The sequence below is a fragment of the Gymnoscopelus braueri genome (genome assembly GCF_963280865.1).
Source record: "Gymnoscopelus braueri genome assembly, chromosome: 17".
Taxonomy (NCBI): Eukaryota; Metazoa; Chordata; class Actinopteri; order Myctophiformes; family Myctophidae; genus Gymnoscopelus; species Gymnoscopelus braueri.
The window spans coordinates 51,301,726-51,326,366 of NC_137617.1; the positions used below are offsets into that span (position 1 = coordinate 51,301,726).

General features: G+C 41.2%; 2 protein-coding genes across 2 annotated transcripts in view; one reads left to right on the forward strand and one right to left on the reverse strand.

The window, feature by feature from the left end:
• LOC308105225 (glutamate receptor ionotropic, delta-1-like) overlaps positions 1–24,641 on the forward strand; it is a gene marked incomplete at its 3' end in the record, with an annotated part of 268,717 nt that overhangs the window by 219,371 nt on the left and 24,705 nt on the right. Inside the window, exons 8-14 of the mRNA XM_080455860.1 lie at positions 6,187–6,306; positions 11,572–11,673; positions 13,288–13,410; positions 14,456–14,530; positions 16,484–16,554; positions 18,132–18,406; positions 24,637–24,641. The exon at positions 24,637–24,641 is cut by the window's right edge and continues 134 nt beyond it. Of these exons, the coding sequence (XP_080311986.1) occupies positions 6,187–6,306; positions 11,572–11,673; positions 13,288–13,410; positions 14,456–14,530; positions 16,484–16,554; positions 18,132–18,406; positions 24,637–24,641 (771 nt within the window). The remainder of the gene's footprint in view (positions 1–6,186; positions 6,307–11,571; positions 11,674–13,287; positions 13,411–14,455; positions 14,531–16,483; positions 16,555–18,131; positions 18,407–24,636) is intronic.
• Positions 1–24,641, reverse strand: part of LOC308105227 (transient receptor potential cation channel subfamily M member 5-like) — a 419,337-nt gene that overhangs the window by 168,285 nt on the left and 226,411 nt on the right. The gene's annotated exons all lie outside the window — the stretch shown is intronic.

Here is a 24,641-nt window from a genome sequence, read left to right on the forward strand (position 1 = left end):
TGACAACACTCGACTGCCTCATGATGGCCATGGCTACCTACAGTACAAGCGGCCCAATAACGGTCCCACCGCTGAGAAGAATGGCTTTCTATTTGACAGCAGGTGGGTCGTGCCTTTCAACCCCTGGATCCTTCTCAAGTGCAAGTGCCACATCAATGTTGAATTTGTCGGCTCCTTCCATACCATCAAGTATCTCTACAAGTATGTCCACAAGGGAGTTGATGTCGGCACTATCAACATTGAAGATAGGGATGAGATCTCCAAATTCATCAATGCCAGAACAATTGATGCTCATGATGTACACTGGGGAACAATGGAGTACAAAATCCAGAACAGTTTCCCTGCTGTCACCAATCTTGCTATCCACACGGAGGGCCAACAGAATATCATTTTCGAAGAAGGCCATGCACAGGAAGCCCTAACAGCAGCCAAACCCACTACATTGATGGCCTTCTTCCAGCTAAACAACACTGACCCTAATGCAAGGAAATATCTTTACATTGCGATTCCAGAACTCTACACTTGGAATGCTCAGACCCATATGTGGAAGGAAATAGTGAATCATCCCATGGAAGAAGAAATTCCAAGAACAATAGGACGGATGTCCAATGTATCAGTCCTCAGGGAGAGAGATTCCATTTGAAATCATGGGACCACAGAGCTATGGCGACCTTAAAGTCTAGGAGGGCAACACCTATGACAGTTTCAAAGAGACAGCTCTAGCCATGTGCTTTCTTGAAAACGATGGAGAATGGATTACCGCCATGCATGAGGTCTCGGACTATACATCCTCACGGAAGGTCAGAGAGACCTTTGCCATTATCTTCCACTACTGTCAACCATCACAACCCAAAAATGTGTTTGACACATTCTTGGAGCAGCTCAGTGAAGACTTTGTTCATAAGGAAGCCACTGCTCAGAGGTGCCCTACAGATGCAGTATACATTTATACACAATCAGGTGCTACTTGCCATTGATGATGAGCTGTCACAAATGGGAAGTAGTCTAGCCGATTACAGGGACCTGCTACAGCCAAGACCACTAACTCAGCAAGAAAAACTGGCACAAGTCTTCAGATCTGAACAATTCAACAAAATAGAGCAGGAACAAATTGTACAGTTGCTCACTCCTCAGCTAAACGTGGAACAGATGAAACTCTGTGAAGCTGTTTATCAAGCAGTCCATGCAGCAAAGGTGGACCCCATTACGAGACAATTCATTCTGAATTCACCTGCAGGATATGGAAAAACCTTTACTTTTAAGGTGATTGCAGCTAGAATTAGAGCAGAGAATGGTATTGTGCTTTGTATCGGAAGCACATGCTTGGCTGCTCAAAACCTTGAGGGTGGTAGGACAGCACATTCAAGATTTAAAATCACAATCCCCATATTTGAAGACTCTGTCTGTGCTATGAAGGCAGAGTCCTCTCTGGCCAAACTAATCAAAGAGAGCAACTTAATCATCTGGGACGAGATCTTCAGCGTTAACCGCTTTAATGTTGAGTGCATGGAAAGAACACTGAGAGACCTGATGCAGTCACAACAGCCTTGGGTTGGCAAAACTATCCTGCTGGGTGGAGACCCTAGGCAGACACTTCCTGTTATCAAGAGAGCAAGCATCCAGATGTCACCAGATGCATCCAGATGTCACCGCTCTATCCTGCCATGAAGGACCACAGGCTTAACATCAACATGAGGACAGATATGGCTGAGAAATACTTCTCTAACTATCTCCTTGAATTAGGGGAACACAAACTTGCACATGGACACACTGAAGTCCACATCCACATCCACATTCCACCACACCACTTGGTTAAGGATTTGAATACACTAATTTCATACACCTTCCCTGACCTGCAAAATGGATGTATCGACAAACACAATCTTCTCAAAGGCACTGTATACACTCCACTGAACACTGTATACACTCCACTGAACACTGTATACACTCCACTGAACACTGTATACACTCCACTGAACACTGTATACACTCCACTGAACAACGATGTCCAAAAAAAATCAACAACAGGTGCATGGCTGAGTTCCCTGGAGAAGAAAAAGAAAAGAAAAATACTTTTCAGCTGACTCAATTAAGGAGGACAACCACAAGAACTCTGTACCTATGGAATTCCTAAATTCACTGACACCCTCTGGAGTCCCTGACCATAATCTGAAGCTTAAACTAGGAGCCCCAGTCATGCTGCTTAGAAACCTGCAAGCAGGTCCCGAACGCACTCTCAGGAACGGCACCAGAATGGTGGTGGTACAAATGATGGACAAAGTCATCGAGTGTGAGATTGCAGTAGGAACAAACTACGTTGAAATAATCTTCCTCCCAAGAATCCCTCACCATGACAGAAGTAATGACCTTCCATTCACATTTTGAAGACGCCAGTTCCCTATCAGGTTAGCTTTCTCCGTTACCATCAATAAAGGTCAAGGCCAAGAGAATGACAGAGTTGGCATCTACTTACCTCAGCCTGTATTCGCTCATGGCCAATTCTACACAGCTCAAGGGGAAAGAGAGCCAACGCTGTCAAAGTTTTCATTGAGGGTAATGATGATGGAATAACTGACAATATTGTTTACACCGAACTCTTTTAATTATTTTTAATTATTATTATACACATCCTACCCTATCCTACTTCCTACTACTTTAATTGAAAGACCACCAATGTACGTCCGGGGTTGCTCAACACACGAACACTTCACTTGCCTCCCAGACTGTTGATCAGTGCTCTGATCGGGCCTAGATGTTTGGGCCGCGAAGATAATAATCAATGAATAATCAAAAAGTAGTGAAAATAGCTGATTTACAAGCTCACGACACATCTTCCATTTTCACTACTTTTATGAGACGCTCTTGTATGACGAAGTAGAGCATTCATTTACTGGAAGAAAAAAAAGGGTTGACAGCAACAACATACGGATTGATGATCCCTAGGCAGATTCAGTTATCATAGCAGCACTGTGCAGTAAGGATGATGCAGAGATACATACACACTTACATAAAAGTGATATGTGTCCACGTAGGTGGTGCACCTCCTACTGGCTCCGCTGTCACACTGCAGTGTGTCTACGTAGGTGGTGCACCTCCTACTGGCTCCGCTGTCACACTGCAGTGTGTCTACGTAGGTGGTGCACCTCCTACTGGCTCCGCTGTCACACTGCAGTGTGTCTACGTAGGTGGTGCACCCCCTACTGGCTCCGCTGTCACACTGCAGTGTGTCTACGTAGGTGGTGCACCTCCTACTGGCTCCGCTGTCACACTGCAGTGTGTTTACGTAGGTGGTGCACCTCCTACTGGCTCGGCTGTGCCCTGGGTTTGCTCCCACGGTGTCAGTTTGCTCTCCATGGGTTCCGGGTGCCTGACGCAGTAACCTGACAGATTACTTATTTACAGATAAATATTCTGTGACTACTTAAAAAGGTTCTAAAAACATCCTGGCAGAAGCTAAAAAAATGGATGCATAGTACCTGGCAGTGAATGTGTAAAAAAATGCATATATGCGTTCTTGGCAGGCAATGTGTTAATACATGTTTCCCCCTTGGCATTGAGCTTGAGGCCGATCTTCCTGAACTCCTGCTGCCAGTATTAGCAGTGGTGGAAAAAGTACTCAAATTCTTTAGTTAAGTAAAAGTACCAATACTGCAATATAGAAATACTCTGTTACAAGTAAAAGTCCAGAATTCCAAATTTACTTGAGTAAAATTACAAAAGTATTGGCATAAAAATGTCAAAAGTAAAAGTACTAATATATTTGAAAATAGCAGATCTACAAGCTCACAACGCGTCGCGATGCGATGCGTTCTGAGCTTGTAGATCGGCTATTTTCAAATAGCCTAGTTATACAATAGGGCTAAAGTGGTTAATGTATGTTCTATAATATCATACTTTATATCTGAAAAGTAACTAGTAACTAAAGGTTTCAAATAATTGTAGTGGAGTAGAAGTAAAAGTATTGGAAATTGGAAATACTCAAGTAAAGTACAAATACCTCAGCATTTTACTTAAGTACAGTACTTAAGTAAATGTACCTGGTTACTTTCCACCACTGAGTATTAGTCGTTTGCTTCCTTTCTCTGCTGTTTCCGAGACTAGGGCAATGTCATCTGCATAGTGCAGGACCAACGTGAACCCTGTGACTTCTCCCCATGCCATTGATTGCGAGTCTCAGGGCTATTGGTCCATCGCCATAATGAACAGGAAGGGGGGGCCAGAGTGTCACCCTGTAGGACCCCTACATGTCTCTGTGAGAGGGGGCCCCAAATGGACCCTTACATGTCTCTGTGAGAGGGGCCCCAAATGGACCCTTACATGTCTCTGTGAGAGGATCCCCAAATGGACCCTTACATGTCTCTGTGAGAGGGGGCCCCAAATGGACCCCTACATGTCTCTGTGAGAGGGGGCCCCAAATGGACCCCTACATGTCTCTGTGAGAGGGGGCCCCAAATGGACCCCTACATGTCTCTGTGAGAGGGGCCCCAAATGGACCCCTACATGTCTCTGTGAGAGGGGCCCCAAATGGACCCCTACATGTCTCTGTGAGAGGGGCCCCAAATGGACCCTTACAGGTCTCTGTGAGACGGGGCCCCAAATGGACCTTTGGGGTCCAACAGAAAAAGTGTTGAGAAACAGTGCTCTGAGGTACTCTATGTTCTGCTGACTCATGGAAGGAGCTGTCTGCTGTCCACCGGAGAAATTACTCCACAACTTTGTGAAACTGAGACACAATGTCTCAGAGACTAAAACGTCACTGTTACATTAAACACCTGCTCACCTACCATGTCTCCTCTCCTCTCCTCTCCTCTCCTCTCCTCTTGAGAGGACTGCTGCCAACAATCGGGGGGGGGGGGGGGGGGAAGAGAGAGAGAGGGGGATGAGAGATGAATGATGGAGAGAACAGCAGCAGAGAGGAGGTCATGTGAACGGAGGACAAGATGTTCACTTTCTACCCTTCACTTCTCTTCTCCTCCTCATCCCTCACTCCTACAGGTGTGTGTGTGTGTGTGTGTGTGTGTGTGTGTGTGTGTGTGTGTGTGTGTGTGTGTGTGTGTGTGTGTGTGTGTGTGTGTGTGTGTGTGTGTGTCACACACACACACACTCCTGAGCTGCGGCTGTCCAATGTCATGCTCCTTTAGCATGCTATGAACCAGACACAGAGATGTGTGTGCGTGTGTGTGCTATAACCTGTCTTCCCTTTAGCGACAACTACTACAGATTGATGAGCCTCGCTCTCTCCCTCTGTAAACACACACACACACACACACACACGCACGTTCATTACTATACTTGTGAGGACATCAACATTGTGGGAACAGCATTGGGAGCGTCTAAAAGAGGTGTTGTGTGACCAGGGTTGTCTTCCTGGAAATGGTTGCTACCCCCTTCTGTGTGTAAAGTAACTGAGTACATATACTCAAGTACTGTACTTGATGAAATTTTTGAGGTGTGGAATGGAACCCAGGACCTTCTAACTGTGAGGCGACAGCGCTACCGACTGCGCCACCGCAAGTGTAAGGCCTACAATTCCAAATGCTTGTCAGGGTGGGGGGTCCCCAGTTCAAATATGGTTATTTTGGGGGGTAACAGGTCTCTCTCTCTCTGTCTCTCTCTCTATAGGGTAATGTAACAGGTCTCTCTCTCTGTCTCTCTCTCTATAGGGTAATGTAACAGGTCTCTCTCTCTCTCTCTGTCTCTCTCTCTATAGGGTAATGTAACAGGTCTCTCTCTCTGTCTCTCTCTCTATAGGGTAATGTAACAGGTCTCTCTCTCTGTCTCTCTCTCTATAGGGTAATGTAACAGGTCTCTCTCTCTCTCTCTGTCTCTCTCTCTATAGGGTAATGTAACAGGTCTCTCTCTCTGTCTCTCTCTCTATAGGGTAATGTAACAGGTCTCTCTCTCTGTCTCTCTCTCTATAGGGTAATGTAACAGGTCTCTCTCTCTGTCTCTCTCTCTATAGGGTAATGTAACAGGTCTCTCTCTGTCTCTCTCTCTATAGGGTAATGTAACAGGTCTCTCTCTCTGTCTCTCTCTCTATAGGGTAATGTAACAGGTCTCTCTCTCTATAGGGTAATGTAACAGGTCTCTCTCTCTCTCTATAGGGGAATGTAACAGGTCTCTCTCTCTCTCTCTCTCTCTATAGGGTAATGTAACAGGTCTCTCTCTCTGTCTCTCTCTCTATAGGGTAATGTAACAGGTCTAACAGGGCTGATGGACTTCAAGGAGAACGGGTCAAACTCTCACGTCCAGTTTGAGATCCTGGGCTCTAGTTTCAGCGAAACGTTTGGGAAAGACGTGAAGCGGGTGAGCAGGGCACCGAATGAATATATATATATGTACATATAATTATAATAAACATTAAATAAATACATACATATAATTATAAATGTAATAGACACGGTAAAAGTAAATACATGTACACCCTATAAATGCATAAATACATATATATAAAAATAAAAAAACAGAAGTCTCTCGATTTCAATTTCGTCTAGAGAGACTTTTTTTTTTTTTTTTTTTTGCATAATGTTCTGTCACTATGAACGTCAGATCTCAAAAACAAATAAAAAAATAAAAGCTATTAAAATACGCGATCTAACGCAAGGCCTATCCGTGCATGTTTTAAGCTGTGGCGGACCCGGGATGGAGTTATGACATTTTTCTACTGTACCATTCATCCTAAGATATCATAACATCATAGAAAAGGTAAGAAAACCGTAGTCCTAAAATGCTCCTGCGCCGTGCTTCTACGGTTTGAACCCCTAGCGCGCAGGCTGCTCATAACGCTACGCTCACGCCTATTCGGCCCAATACTGGTACTTCTATTAGACCCAATGGACCCAATGTTAAACTACTATTAGACCCAATGTTAAACTTCTATTCAATGTTAAACTTCTATTAGACCCAATGTTAAACTTCTATTAGACCCAATGTTAAACTTCTATTAGACCCAATGTTAAACTACTATTAGACCCAATGATAAACTTCTATTAGACCCAATGTTAAACTACTATTAGACCCAATGTTAAACTTCCATTAGACCCAATGTTAAACTACTATTAGACCCAATGTTAAACTTCTATTAGACCCAATGTTAAACTTCTATTAGACCCAATGTTAAACTACTATTAGACCCAATGATAAACTTCTATTAGACCCAATGTTAAACTACTATTAGACCCAATGTTAAACTTCCATTAGACCCAATGTTAAACTACTATTAGACCCAATGTTAAACTACTATTAGACCCAATGTTAAACTACTATTAGACCCAATGTTAAACTACTATTAGACCCAATGTTAAACTTCCATTAGACCCAATGTTAAACTACTATTAGACCCAATGTTAAACTTCCATTAGACCCAATGTTAAACTACTATTAGACCCAGTGTTAAACTTCTATTAGACCCAATGTTAAACTACTATTAGACCCAATGTTAAACTACTATTAGACCCAATGTTAAACTTCCATTAGACCCAATGTTAAACTTCTATTAGACCCAATGTTAAACTACTATTAGACCAATGTTAAACTACTATTAGACCCAATGTTAAACTTCTATTAGACCCAATGTTAAACTACTATTAGACCCAATGTTAAACTACTATTAGACCCAATGTTAAACTTCTATTAGACCCAATGTTAAACTACTATTAGACCCAATGTTAAACTACTATTAGACCCAATGTTAAACTACTATTAGACCCAATGTTAAACTACTATTAGACCGAATGTTAAACTTCTATTAGACCCAATGTTAAACTACTATTAGACCCAATGTTAAACTACTATTAGACCCAATGTTAAACTTCTATTAGACCCAATGTTAAACTACTATTAGACCCAATGTTAAACTACTATTAGACCCAATGTTAAACTTCTATTAGACCCAATGTCAAACTACTATTAGACCCAATGTTAAACTACTATTAGACCCAATGTTAAACTACTATTAGACCCAATGTTAAACTTCTATTAGACCCAATGTTAAACTACTATTAGACCCAATGTTAAACTACTATTAGACCCAATGTTAAACTTCTATTAGACCCAATGTTAAACTACTATTAGACCCAATGTTAAACTACTATTAGACCCAATGTTAAACTTCTATTAGAACCAATGTTAAACTACTATTAGACCCAATGTTAAACTACTATTAGACCCAATGTTAAACTACTATTAGACCCAATGTTAAACTTCTATTAGACCCAATGTTAAACTACTATTAGACCCAATGTTAAACTACTATTAGACCCAATGTTAAACTTCTATTAGACCCAATGTTAAACTTCTATTAGACCCAATGTTAAACTACTATTAAACCCAATGTTAAACTTCTATTAGACCCAATGTTAAACTACTATTAGACCCAATGTTAAACTTCTATTAGACCCAATGTTAAACTTCTATTAGACCCAATGTTAAACTTCTATTAGACCCAATGTTAAACTACTATTAGACCCAATGTTAAACTTCTATTAGACCCAATGTTAAACTTCTATTAGACCCAATGTTAAACTTCTATTCAATGTTAAACTTCTATTAGACCTAATGTTAAACTTCTATTAGACCCAATGTTAAACTTCTATTAGACCCAATGTTAAACTTCTATTAGACCCAATGTTAAACTTCTATTAGACCCAATGTTAAACTACTATTAGACCCAATGATAAACTTCTATTAGACCCAATGTTAAACTACTATTAGACCCAATGTTAAACTACTATTAGACCCAATGTTAAACTACTATTAGACCCAATGTTAAACTTCTATTAGACCCAATGTTAAACTTCTATTAGACCCAATGTTAAACTTATATTAGACCCAATGTTAAACTACTATTAGACCCAATGTTAAACTACTATTAGACCCAATGTTAAACTACTATTAGACCCTATGTTAAACTACTGTTAGACCCAATGTTAAACTTCTATTAGACCCAATGTTAAACTTCTATAAGACCCAATGTTAAACTTCTATTAGACCCAATGTTAAACTTCTATTAGACCCAATGTTAAACTTCTATTAGACCCAATGTTAAACTTCTATTAGACCCAATGTTAAACTTATATTAGACCCAATGTTAAACTTCTATTAGACCCAATGTTAAACTACTATTAGACCCAATGTTAAACTACTATTAGACCCAATGTTAAACTTCTATTAGACCCAATGTTAAACTTCTATTAGACCCAATGTTAAACTTCTATTAGACCCAATGTTAAACTTCTATTAGACCCAATGTTAAACTTCTATTAGACCCAATGTTAAACTACTATTAGACCCAATGTTAGACTTCTATTAGACCCAATGTTAAACTACTATTAGACCCAATGTTAAACTACTATTAGACCCAATGTTAAACTACTATTTTTTTTATTTTTTGTATTCTCTAGATTATCTTATTAAGGTTGTTTTGTTTTGTTTTGTTTTTATTTTGCTCTACTTAGTTCAACTTGTAAAGCTACTTTGAGTAATCAGAAAAGCGCTATATAAATCCCAGGTATTATTATTATTATTACTATTAGACCCAATGTTAAACTACTATTAGACCCAATGTTAAACTACTATTAGACCCAATGTTAAACTACTATTAGACCCAATGTTAAACTTCTATTAGACCCAATGGACCCAATGTTAAACTTATATTAGACCCAATGTTAAACTACTATTAGACCCAATGTTAAACTTCTATTAGACCCAATGTTAAACTTCTATTAGACCCAATGTTAAACTACTATTAGACCCAATGTTAAACTACTATTAGACCCAATGTTAAACTTCTATTAGATCCAATGTTAAACTTCTATTAGACCCAATGTTAAACTTCTATTAGACCCAATGTTAAACTACTATTAGACCCAATGTTAAACTGCTATTATACCCAATGTTAGACTTCTACTAGACCCAATATTAAACTTCTATTAGACCCAATGTTAGACTTCTATTAGACCCAATGTTAAACTACTATTAGACCCAATGTTAAACTACTATTAGACCCAATGTTAAACTACTATTAGACTCAATGTTAAACTACTATTAGACCCAATGTTAAACTATTATTAGACCCAATGTTAAACTACTATTAGACCCAATGTTAACCACTATTAGACCCAATGTTAAACTACTATTAGACCCAATGTTAAACTTCTTTTAGACCCAATGTTAAACTTCTATTAGACCCAATGTTAAACTTCTATTAGACCCAATGTTAAACTTCTATTAGACCCAATGGACCCAATGTTAAACTTCTATTAGACCCAATGTTAAACTACTATTAGACCCAATGTTAAACTTCTATTAGACCCAATGTTAAACTTCTATTAGACCCAATGTTAAACTTCTATTAGACCCAATGTTAAACTTCTGTTAGACCCAATGTTAAACTACTATTAGACCCAATGTTAAACTACTATTAGACCCAATGTTAAACTACTATTAGACCCAATGTTAAACTACTATTAGACCCAATGTTAAACTACTATTAGACCCAGTGTTAAACTACTATTAGACCCAATGTTAAACTTCTATTGGACCCAATGTTAAACTTATGTTAGACCCAATGTTAAACTACTATTAGACCCAATGTTAAACTTCTATTAGACCCAATGTTAAACTTCTATTAGACCCAATGTTAAACTTCTATTAGACCCAATGTTAAACTACTATTAGACCCAATGTTAAACTACTATTAGACCCAATGTTAAACTTCTATTAGACCCAATGTTAAACTTCTATTAGACCCAATGTTAAACTTCTATTAGACCCAATGTTAGACTACTATTAGACCCAAATTTAAACTACTATTAGACCCAATGTTAAACTTCTATTAGACCCAATGTTAAACTACTATTAGACCCAATGTTAAACTACTATTAGACCCAATGTTAAACTACTATTAGACCCAATGTTAAACTTCTATTAGACCCAATGTTAAACTACTATTAGACCCAATGTTAAACTACTATTAGACCCAATGTTAAACTAGTATTAGACCCAATGTTAAACTACTATTAGACCCAATGTTAAACTACTATTAGACCCAATGTTAAACTTCTATTAGACCCAATGTTAAACTTCTATTAGACCCAATGTTAAACTACTATTAGACCCAATGTTAAACTACTATTAGACCCAATGTTAAAATACTATTAGACCCAATGTTAAACTTCTATTAGACCCAATGTTAAACTACTATTAGACCCAATGTTAAACTTCTATTAGACCCAATGTTAAACTACTATTAGACCCAATGGACCCAATGTTAAACTCCCGGCAGACTTCCGGGTGCTTCAAAACTGAACTGAGCAACTTTCATAGAAATGAATAGCTGGGGGGCAGGGCAGGGCACTCCGCCCTCATATTATAGTGATGATGATGATTATCTTGTGTTTTCCTTGCTTACTGTAAATCAGTCTGGATTAAGAGCGTCTGATAAATGCCTACATTGTGAATTGTAGGTAAGTCTGTTCTGCATCTCTCTTTCTCTCTCTCTCTCTCTCTCTCTCTCTCTCTCTCTCTCTCTCTCTCTCTCTCTCTCTCTCTCTCTCTCTCTCTCTCTCTCAGTTGGCTACCTGGGACTCGGTCAACGGACTGAACGGCAGCCTGAAGGAGACGCGCATTGAAAACGGAATGCAGGGACTGACCCTCAAAGTGGTCACTTTACTGGTATGACCATGAGTGTTTCTACAATAGAGTGTTGATACGATAACTTAAAGGACAAGTCTCGACTAAAATAACATACAGCCTTTTTTTTCTATATTGATCCCAAATAACTGGTCATGGGGTTTGTTTGCAGAATTGTCCCTGTCGTCCAGTTTCCCCAGCATCCCTCATAGCATAGAGCAGAGCCCATAAGCATATGATATCGCTACTTCAGCTATTTCTTGCGGCTGAAAAGTGATTTTTGAAATGAAAAAAACATTGTTTTTAAAAATTACTCAAAAGCCAGAGACAATAAATGTCTTCAATAATGATGTACAAATGTACAAATATTAAGTGGCAGGCTATTCCAGAGCCTCGGGGCAGCCGCAGCCAAAGGCTCGATCACCTCTGGTGTTTTTCCTGTTTGTGAGCTCAGCCAGTAGCAGCTGGACGGCCTTAGAGGTCTGGATGGAGTGTAGGGTAACCAATGGGGCTCCCTTTGTCCATATTTCTTTACAGTCTATATGGTCCCAATCCATTTGGTGCTTTGTGCTAAAACAGTGACTTTGAGACCAGTGTTCACCGAGCAATGTGAGTCAATGGGGAGAATATTATTTCCATCAGCTATTAATTAATGTAATACTTCTACTATATAATCTGATAAACGGAGTTCCATTGTTTAAAGGTAAAACTACACAGCCCAAAACCCTCTGCCAAAGTGCCAGTGTGTTTTAAAACTCCTTAAAGGTTTAATGACATTCACTTTTACACCACATTCAAAGTCTTTGTCCTGGTCCTTCAAAAGTGTACAAAAAGTTTTAAGTGAAAATTCCATTCCAGTGATCAATGGCAGGTGTTTTTCTCTCACATTTCTAAAGCCTTTTCAACTGCAATGAAAAAAGAAATCTTTGCCTGCGGGTGTCGCTGGTGAGGGATTTTACCTGTCAATCATCGCCTCTGCTCCGCCCCCCCCCCAAAGGAAAGGATAGGGGAGGGGAGGGGCGAGGAGGAGAGTGGGCGGGATTAATCGACTGTGACCTCACTGTCGAAGGGCCAAGCTCAGATTACTTTTCAGCCTAATTATTCAGAAAACCCCAGACCACAGAAAATCCACTGAATGTTCTAAGTTCAGGTTTTTTGGGTGTAATTGAGGTCATAAAACCCCAAATAAAACATTGAAAATAAAAAAAGTGAAAATGAATGTCATGACACCTTTAAGGATTTCCTGAAATGTTTATGAAGTAAATTAATGGCACGTTGACTTTCCTGAAGCTGAGGTGTTCCAAAAAAGTGTGGGGCAAAGTGTGGGGCAACAAGTGAGTGCTGGATTGCCGGAAGTAATGTGGAAATTAATAATAATAATAATAATATGGCATTCTCATAAACTATCCATGTTTTCTCTATCGTTGTTGTGCACGTTAAAAGGAAATAAATCTCTGTCTGTCTGTCTGTCTGTCTGTCTGTCTGTCTGTCTGTCTGTCTGTCTGTCTGTCTGTCTGTCTGTCTGTCTGTCTGTCTGCCTGCCTGCCTGCCTGCCTGCCTGCCTGCCTGCCTGCCTGCCTGCCTGCCTGCCTGCCTGCCTGTCTGTCTGTCTGTCTGTCTGTCTGTCTGCCTGCCTGTCTGTCTGCCTGTCTACAGGAGGACCCCTTTGTGATGGTAGCGGAGAACATTCTAGGTCAGCCTAAGAGTTATAAAGGATTCTCAGTGGATGTTCTGGACGCTCTGGCCAAACTACTGGGCTTCAAATATGACATCTACCAGGTAAACACCACCTTTAACCTTTCATCTACCAGGTAAATGCATTAGCATCATTGGTAAACATCACCACTTTGGATGGAGTAACCATCGAATGGGTGGCGCTTTACAAGTACCTTTGGATTTGGTTGGACAACAAGCTAAATTTCAATCACCAAATTGATGCCTTGGCTAAGAAGTTAAAGTTCACTTTGAGCTTCTTTTATAGAATGAAGTCCTGTTTTTCTTCTGCCTCACGGAAAAGGCTGGTCACTGGCCTTTTTATGTCGCAACTCGATTACGCCGACACTGTGTACCGATTCCCCTGTTCCTCAACATTGGGCAGACTTGATCCCCTTTTTCATGCTGCATTGAGGTTTATTACCAGCTCTACCTACAGGTCACACCATTGTATTCTGTACTCCTTAGTAGGGTGGTCCTCCTTAGCATCTCGCAGGTTGCTACATTGGTACACTTTTATCTATAAAGCCATTCTGGGTCATTTCCCCTCTTATATTTGTTCAAAATTTGAACTAGTCCAAAATTGTCTTAACCTCAGATCAAACGCTTGGATGCGCTACGTCGTACCCAATACCACATCTGAGGCAGGGAAAAAAAGCCTTGCGTTTTTTGGGCCCTGGTCGTGGAATGATCTACAGACCAGATTAAAACTGGCTTCTCTGATCCCCCTAGTGACTTTTAAGAGGATTGCCATGGGCACACTCTCCAGCCATTGCTCCTGCTTTGATGAGTAGCAAATGCTTAATCTTAGTTTTATATTAGCTTAGTAGTTTCATGATATATTGTTCTCGTCATTAGTCTTTTTATTAGTCTGTCATTGGTGAGCTATGTAGACTCTGGTAGTAGGTTTTTGGTATTACGGATGTCATATGTTTGTCATGTCCTGTATTTGTTGTTACTGGCAGAGCTGTGTAACATGTATTTGCCTCTTCTCTTGGCCAGTGCACACTCATAAGAGAGACCATGGTCTCAATGTGATTTTACTGGTTAAATAAAGGTTAAATAAACAAATACAAAATAAATGAATGGGTTAATGTTGTTATGTGTCCAGGTGTCAGACAGTAAGTATGGATCTCAGCTTCCAAACGGATCCTGGAACGGCATGATTGGCGACCTCATCAATAAGGTACGACACGCACGCACGGACGCACGCACGCACGCACGCACGCACGCACGCACGCACGCACGCACGCACGCACGCACGCACGCACGCACGCACGCACGCACGCACGCACGCACGCACGCACGCACGCACGCACGTGTTATAATTTCCCCGAAAGATTTTATTTTAAAATAGCCGATCTGCAAGCTCACAACGCGTCGCATTGCGACGCGTTGTGAGCTTGTAGATGTAGAAGTGTTTTGTTCTTGAAATAGAATAACCTTTTTTTACCTAGTTTTCATTTGACCCTTTAGTTTAGCCAGTGGTGGAAAGTAACAAAGTACATTTACTTAAAGGGATACTTCACTTTCACATAAAATAAACATTAAAAAAATATATTTAAAAAAAATGAAAGAAGTTATGGCAAAATAAAGGCCCCCTCACACATTAGTAGGACACTCTAATGCGTGAGGGGGCCATGAATTTTCCATTACTTTTTTCATTTATTTTTAATATATTTTTTAAATGTTTCCCCCCGCCGAAAGTGAAGTATCCCTTTAAGTACTGTACTTAAGTAAAATGTTGAGGTATCTGTACTGTACTTGAGTATTTCCAATTTCCAATACTTTTACTTCTACTACCACTACATCTCAGAGGCAAGTATTGTACTTTTACTCCACTACATTTACTTGAAAACTTTAGTTACTAGTTACTTTGCAGATATAGATTATGATATAATGAAACATACATTAACCACTTTAGCCCTATTTTATACCAAGGCTATTTGAAAATAGCCGATCTACAAGCTCACAACGCGTCGCATCGTGACGCGTTGTGAGCTTGTAGATCTGCTATTTTAAAACATTTTTGTACTTTTACTTTTGGTACTTTAAGTATATTTTGATGCCAATACTTTTGTACTTTTAACCAAGTAAATTTTGAATTCTGTACTTTTACTTGTATATTGCATTATTGATACTTTTACTTAAGTAAAGAATTTGAGTACTTTTTCCACCCCTGCTATAGAGCACCGAAGTCTGACGTCATTTACACATCCTACCTGGTTCGCGGTTTTCCACCCCGTTCTGAATCCCCATAGACGTGTTTAATATCGCGTCAAATAAGAACTGTGTTACAAAAATAAACAAATGATCCCGGCGGTTTGACTCTTATGGATATGAAGCATCAACTGACGGTGAGAAAACGCTAATGTTACTTCTGCCGTATTAGTTACATTTTCGCCAGAAACAGACTGTATCAAATATAAGTGACTGACTATCATAAACGATACAGAGCCTCCTCCCTGACAATATCGCCGAGGCAGTTTGTTTATTTTTGGACCACAATTCTTATATGAGACGATTCTAAGATGACCCAATGTTATTCTCCATACTTTACGAACCAGGGGATGAACGAGTGACGTCCGGACTTCTGTACTTCTGTACTACTTAACACATTGTTTCATGAAAACACCTCACAGTATTCCTGCCTGATCATAGATTATTAAATATGATGTATGTGGCAAACATTCATGTGAATTAGTCACACACATGTTCATGCACAGGTACAGGCTATTATGATATGACTCACCACCCTATTACGCACGCACGCACGCACGCACGCACGCACGCACGCACGCACGCACGCACGCACGCACGCACGCACGCACGCACACGCACACACACACACACACACACACACACACACACACACACACACACACACACACACACACACACACACACACACAATGCTACATTATTCATGAGCTTGTTAACATGTAGGAAGTTAAACTGCATCACAACAACACATGTTTCATTAATGTTTAATTATGAATTTTAAATATTTAATCTCTCCTCTCCTCTCTCTCTCTCTCTCTCTCTCTCTCTCTCTCTCTCTCTCTCTCTCTCTCTCTCTCTCTCTTCCTCTCCTCTCCTCTCCTCTCCTCTCCTCTCCTCTCCTCTCCTCTCCTCTCAGAAAGCAGACCTAGCCGTATCAGCCATCACTATAACTCCAGAGAGAGAGAACGTGGTGGACTTCAGTAAACGGTATCTGGATTATATTTACACACGTCAATGGCACTCAATGAGTTAAGATCATTTTATTGTGTTCTGTCTTTTAACGTTTGTTTTAGTTTATCCCTGACACACACACTCCTCCCCTCCCCGGGGCTTTGATGCGAGGCGGACCTGGTTTTGTTGTTCCCCCCCACACAGCAACCAGGAAGCTACGCTAGGGGAACGCTGAACACGCGTTCACACGCACACATGATAATAGTTATTGTCCATGATAACTGAAAAAGGCTGTATCTCGCTTCATAAGCACTTTTTTTTTACTTTGAAAAAAAAATCGCACTGGCCAGAAATAGACAGAAATAATACTGGCACTCAGTGAGTTAACACATAAGCTGCCATGGACGCAGATCTGCGTCCTATTAGATACAACCGTGGGCTGCCAGAATAATCTAGGACGCAGATCTGCGTCCTAATATTTAATTTGGTTAATAGACGCTGATCACGCTGTTTTATTTACATTCCGAGATCGGTTTCGTTTTTCACTCACCTCCGCTTCACCCGGAAGCAATTTCCGTTTCCGTTTTCGTTTCCTGCTCATATGTATATATACATATATTAACATATATTAACATATATTAACATATATTAACAGGTATCTAGACTACAGCGTGGGCATCCTGCTCATATGTATATATACATATATTAACATATATTAACATATATTAACAGGCATCTAGACTACAGCGTGGGCATCCTGCTCATATGTATATATACATATATTAACATATATTAACATATATTAACATATATTAACAGGTATCTAGACTACAGCGTGGGCATCCTGCTCATATGTATATATACATATATTAACATATATTAACAGGTATCTAGACTACAGCGTGGGCATCCTGCTCATATGTATATAAACATATATTAACATATATTAACATATATTAACAGGTATCTAGACTACAGCGTGGGCATCCTGCTCATATGTATATATACATATATTAACATATATTAACATATATTAACAGGCATCTAGACTACAGCGTGGGCATCCTGCTCATATGTATATATACATATATTAACATATATTAACATATATTAACATATATTAACAGGTATCTAGACTACAGCGTGGGCATCCTGCTCATATGTATATATACATATATTAACATATATTAACATATATTAACAGGTATCTAGACTACAGCGTGGGCATCCTGCTCATATGTATATATATACATATATTAACATATATTAACATATATTAACATATATTAACAGGTATCTAGACTACAGCGTGGGCATCCTGCTCATATGTATATATACATATATTAACATATATTAACATATATTAACAGGCATCTAGACTACAGCGTGGGCATCCTGCTCATATGTATATATACATATATTAACATATATTAACATATATTAACAGGTATCTAGACTACAGCGTGGGCATCCTGCTCATATGTATATATATACATATATTAACATATATTAACATATATTAACATATATTAACAGGTATCTAGACTACAGCGTGGGCATCCTGCTCATATGTATATATACATATATTAACATATATTAACATATATTAACAGGTATCTAGACTACAGCGTGGGCATCCTGCTCCGCAGACCCGAGGAGAAGCTCAACATGTTCTCTCTGCTGGCGCCCTTTGACCCCGCCGTGTGGGCCTGCGTTGCCGCCGTGATCCCCGTGGTGGGCGGAGTCATCTTCCTGCTCAACAGGCTGCAGGCGGCGGCGCCGCGCCGCTCCTCCTCCTCCGCCCACAATGCACCTGGGGGAGGAGGGGGAGGGGCGGGGTCGCTGCACCACGCCATATGGCTGGTCTACGGGGCGTTCGTACAGCAAGGTGAGCGCAAAGAGTATTCACATTGTTTTATTACTTAAAATACATTCCACAAGAGGGCGCTCTAACACAATTTAGGAATGATCCCTTGACCCTGCTAGAAGGATTCGACGTCACTTCCGCCACAATGATAGGATTTGGAGAAAAACACTTCTAGCTCCGATTAACAGTGTCAGAAGTTCTAGCATCTGAAATCTAAGGTTTAAGTGGTCACATGGTATATAATACATCACGGACTCATCCCTTGAGGTTTAAGGTTTAAGTGGTCACATGGTATATAATACATCACGGACTCATCCCTTGAGGTTTAAGTGGTCACATGGTATATAATACATCACGGACTCATCCCTTGAGGTCTAAGGTTTAAGTGGTCACATGGTATATAATACATCACGGACTCATCCCTTGAGGTTTAAGGTTTAAGTGGTCACATGGTATATAATACATCACGGACTCATCCCTTGAGGTTTAAGGTTTAAGTGGTCACATGGTATATACATCACGGACTCATCCCTTGAGGTTTAAGGTTTAAGTGGTCACATGGTATATAATACATCACGGACTCATCCCTTGAGGTTTAAGTGGTCACATGGTATATAATACATCACAGACTCATCCCTTGAGGTCTAAGGTTTAAGTGGTCACATGGTATATAATACATCACAGACTCATCCCTTGAGGTCTAAGGTTTAAGTGGTCACATGGTATATAATACATCACAGACTCATCCCTTGAGGTTTTCAATACCTAGATAAGTTTGTGTCTCATGCATCATTTTTATAGGCTATTTATTTTGGACAATTATCCAAACAGCATCTTGCAAGACTATTTGTATATTAATACTATCCTGGAGAATTCACTAAGTAGTTGAAAATGTCGCGCTATGTCACTCCTCCATTTAGTTGGGTTATTTCCCCAACTTACATTCAAGCAAGTTAATACAACAGCAGTAAACCCACACGTTTTAATTTGTCATGTACCGTCGGAGCTATAGGTAGGTAGAAAATTAATATAAGCCTATGAGATGTTCAGGTATAGACATGAACAGAGTCAGTCGGGATATTGATTTAAATAAAAATATCATATCCAGTTAATGTAGGATCATTTTAAAAGTAGGCTGACTCTCACATCCTCTCAAAGGGAAAGCATTGGCAGCTGCAGTTCATCGTTCTAACAGACCTCGAGTAGCGGCGCTGTCTCTAAAGTGGGCGTGAAATGTAGTCCCTGTGTCTCTATAGAACTCTCACTCTCTCTCTTTCTCTCCCTCCCCCCCTCTCTCTCCCTCCCCCCCTCTCTCTCTCTCTCTCTCTCTCTCTCTCTCTCTCTCTCTCTCTCTCTCTCTCTCTCTCTCTCTCTCTCTCATGTCATGTATTAATGACAGAGATATAAATGTTTCATGAGTCTGATGTGTCTCCAGACAGTCTGACTTCACTGGGTCAGACGAGACGTCTATCGACCGCTCAGCCCAATCAGTCAATGTAACTCTGACAGTAACCAAATGGACCCTTACTGAGGACTTTCATTATTTCAGGACATTACTTTAATGTTTGTTATTGTGGGCTCGCCAGTGGTGCAAAAAAGCACTCTTCTTTTTTTACTTAAGTAAAAGTATCAATACTGCAATGTAGAAATACCTTGTTACAAGCAGAAGTCTTTTTTTTCCTACATTCATTATAATGAGAGTCTGTGGGAAAATGAGCCCATTTTTCTAGCGCACTATTCTGTGCACTATTCCCAGCTGTTATTAAAGTGCGGACCCCCAGGGGTCCCAGCCATAACTGCAGTTCGCAGCAGTTTAACCACAGTTTAACTCCACCAATTTAACTCCACAAGCGTACAAACGGAAACACATGGACCATTTGAACACTCTCAGAGTTACAGACCCTGTAAGGTCCCCAGAATCCCCCCCCCCTCCACGTTGAGAACCAGTGCTTTTAGACCGATTTCACCAACAGATCATCGGCTTCCCTGATTGGCCAACGCAACACGCCGGCTTCACGGATTGGCCGGGGCTTCACGTGCCGTCCGTACCGCTGTAGCGATTTAAGAGGTAGCGGTAGTGTCGATAGAACTGCATTCGGGGACAGAGAAGCAAGAACTTTGTGACTTTAGGATGATCTGCTGGACCGTCCGTCTCACAGGAGGAGCAGAGAGATGCTGCCATGCAGCCGTGGTTCTGGAGAACAAGCTGTACTGCTTTGGAGGAGAACGTGAACACATTGATGTTCACATCTTCAACACAGTGACTTTATGCTGGAGGAAGTTGACCCCAGTGACTCCTGGAAGAGGAAAACGTAACCTTGAGGTTCCCTCCAAGCGCTACGGCCACTCAGCTGTGCTGATAGAAGATATAGTCTATGTCTGGGGAGGATACTGGAGACAGGAGTACTGCAACGTGCTTTATGCATTTGATGTCGACGCCCATATATGGTTGAAACCCAGGGTTTCTGGGACTGTTCCAGAAGGGAGGTTCTACCACTCAGCCTGTGTGTTGGAGAAGGTCATGTTTATCCATGGAGGATACAACCATCTGAATGGATACATTAATGACATCTACAAGTTGGACACCAGCACAATGGTCTGGTCTTTAATTAACACCAGAGGAACTCCACCACCTGGTTCATGGTGTCACTCTGCCACCATTATCGGGACAAAGATGTTTGTACTTGGGGGATATGAGGGGAACCAGTGGGTCTACAACAACACCATCAGAGTGTTTGACACAGAGACCAACTGCTGGCTGAACACACCTTCTGCACAGCTTCTTCCAGAAAGACGCTGCTGTCATTCAGCCTTTACCTACAATGGAGAGCTGTACATATTTGGTGGCTACAACGGTAACCAGAGCTTCAGTGATCTGTGGAGATTCAGTCCAGAGACCTTCTCCTGGAAGGAGGTTGAGCCCAAGGGGAAAGGACCATGTCCAATGTATGATATGTGCTGTTGCATGATGGGAGATCTTATCATCCTCTTTGGGGGATACAAAGGAGATTACACACCCTCTGACCTGTATATCTTAGACTTAAGTCCTAGTCTTAAGACACTATGTTATTCAGTACGGTGTGGAGCAGTCTGAACTCCCACACAACATCAGGTGGGAACTGGTAGCCATGACGACCAACAACAAGGTGTGCCCAGGATAAAGAAGAAAAATAAAACGTATCTTGCTACTATAGTTGACAAAAGCTATGAAAGTTTGTCCGGGATTCGCAAGCACAGGATCACTCCACAGGATCACTCCACATGCCTCCAAGCACAGGATCACTCCACAGGATCACTCCACATGCCTCCAAGCACAGGATCACTCCACAGGATCACTCCACATGCCTCCAAGCACAGGATCACTCCACAGGATCACTCCACATGCGTCCAAGACCCGCCACAGATTGTTAATCAGAGCTATGGCTACGATTTAGGCATCTTACCCCACCTTGATCAGTGATCAGACTCTCGGCTTGATTGATTCTCTGATTTGCTCTTGATTCTCTGACCCTCAGCCTGATCTGGCCGGTTGCCATAGCAACCAGATACAGGAAGTCTGACCTCTTTATCACATGACCGAGGTTGGGAGGTTGGGACTAGACTTTAGGGCCGCAAAGCCGGGGAGGGAGGAGAGGAGCCGAGAGGAGAGGAGAGGCCAGAGGGGCCGGACTTCGCATGACGTGTGTGCAGAGTGACTAGGCCAGAAAACGTCCTGGTTCATAAATATCTCTTACAGAGCCATGCCACGGAAAAGAAAACTATCTCTGGGCCATAGAAATTGACTATTTAGAAGGGATGACAGTCGAAATGTTTTGGGACGATGATGAGTTTTGGACTCTGTCTGGACCAACCTCGGATCGGGCCTAGATGTGAGGGCCGCGAAGCCTCACATCTGCAGTCAGAAGAAGTCAGAAGAAATAATCAAACAAAACAATGAACTCCAACAAAAAGTGAGTACGGGTGTGAACTGACGGTAATCATCAATTATCAGCAACAATCAGATCAATCATCATCAGCAACGTAAAACAGGAGGCTGATTCTATCATTATACTCTCACTGTCAATCATACCCCCCCCCCCCAAAGGGGAGGGGTGGAGAGGAGAGGGGGTGGGATTAATCGACTGCGACATCAAAGTCCAGGGGCCAATCACAGATTACTTTTCAGCCCAATTATTCAGAAAACCCCAGACCACAGAAAATCCACTGAATGTTCAAAGTTCAGGTTTTCTGGGTGTAATTGAGGTCATAAAACCCCCCAAAAAAACGTGACAAATAAAAAAAGTGACAAATAAAAAAAGTGAACATGAATGTCATAGAACCTTTAATGGGACCATGATTTACTAAACGGTGATTTAAAAGAAGGCTTTATTTTTTTTAATATATTTCTTTATCCCACGATTTTGCAACCCTTTTTCCTAGTGCCAATGGTCTAAGTGATCCTGGGCGCTACACTCCCCCCGCCAGCCTAGGGAGCCCAGAGCCAAGCTCATGCCTCCGTCAATGCATGAGAACCAACTGACCTTCTTGTCACCTGACAGGGGAGAGTTTCCCCGGTAGGACGTAGCACGTGGAAGGAACACGTTATTCCAACCAGTTCCTTTCCCCTCCATCAGGCGCCCCGGCTGACCAGGGGGAGGCAGTATAGAGACCAGGATTACTGCATGTTTTTGTGAGGGTATTAACTAGCCTAGGAGACACGGGGAGAACATGCAAACTCCACACAGAGTAGGAGTCCCTTTCGCCAACCCCACCTGGGGTATGGGCGCTGATGACGCAAAAATTACTTATTTTCTATCAATTACACACCCTATGAAGCATCAAATAGATAGTTTTTGTCACATTCCTGAGACAATAATTTGATGACCGGGTCTCTTACTGACTCTCTGAGTCTGCGCCGGTCATCAAATTATGATATTTTTTTTCTATTTTTAACCCATTAACTCATTCACTGCCAGACTTATTTCTGGCTGCGTGCACCCACTGCCAGCGATACCTTTTCAAGTAGTCACAGAATGTTTCTCTCCAGTACGATCGATCTCCTGATGGTTGCTAATCACTGAGGGTTATACTGTGCTTCTGGAGGAAAAAGAATGTCATCGTGACCTCCCGTTTGCTTTTATACGCCTTTGAAAATAACATGTCTCGGCCAAAAATACATAGTAAAAAAAAAGTACACAGGAGCCCCGAGATACAGGATTTTAAAGTAATAAGTTAACCAGGAAGTCAATGGAGCAGCACATCTTCGGATCGCGTTATCTCTGGTTCTGTGTGGAAAAAAAAAAAAGTCGTCACAGGTTGTTCTTGGCAGCCAGGGCGTTATGACGATGTCTCGTCATAAGTCGTTCTTGGGAGAGTTGCCAAGGACCTAAATATACGTCCTTTAAAAAAAAAAACATGTTCCAGAGGGCGCTGCGCCTCAGGGCGCTGCACCGCAGCCTGTGAAAGATCCAAGCACCACCGAAGAAGAGTACACCCAGAAATCACGTGATCACAACAACAACAAAAAAAGCTAGTTTCCATTCATGCTAAAGGGTTTATAAATGTCAAATGTTCTCGACTTCCTGTTGTTTTTGGCCAAAACAAAACAAGCACACAAAACACATTGAACTGGCCATAGCTCTGGAATGGAGGATCGCAATCGGCCATTTTTTCCCCCCATCCGGTGATCTCCGTGGTGCGGGCGGTCGAGAATATTCCATGATGTTTCAAAGGTTCAGAAAAATGTGTTGACAGTGTTAAGACCTGAAGCCGATTATGTACGTCTTCTAAATCCCAACAGTTTTCTGAAAAAACGTATGTTTCTATATCAGTGGTTCTCAAACTCTTTCATGTCAAGGACCCCCAAAATGATATGTATTTGGCCGCGGACCACCATCTCAAAATAGTTTGTTCCAGGGACCCCCGGCCAGAAGCAAAGATTTTAGTCAAAAATGTTTGCTTTAAAAATATACATAATCAAAGATTTGCACACATTTTCACGATTTTTCAAAAATATCAGATCTACAAGCTTGTAGCCCGGCACTCGCTACGAGCTTGTAGATCTGCTATTTTTGAATAGCCAAAGTGTAAAATAATGCTTTTTTAGCTCAAATCAAAATGTAACACAGATGCGTTCCAGCTCTTAAGGTACTTGAAATAATGTCTGTCTTTCTTTTCTGCGCGTGTGTGTGTGTGCGTGTGTGTGTGCGTGTGTGTGTGTGTGTGTGTGTGTCTGCGTGTGCGTGTGCGTGCGTGTGTGTGTGTGTGTGTAGGAGTG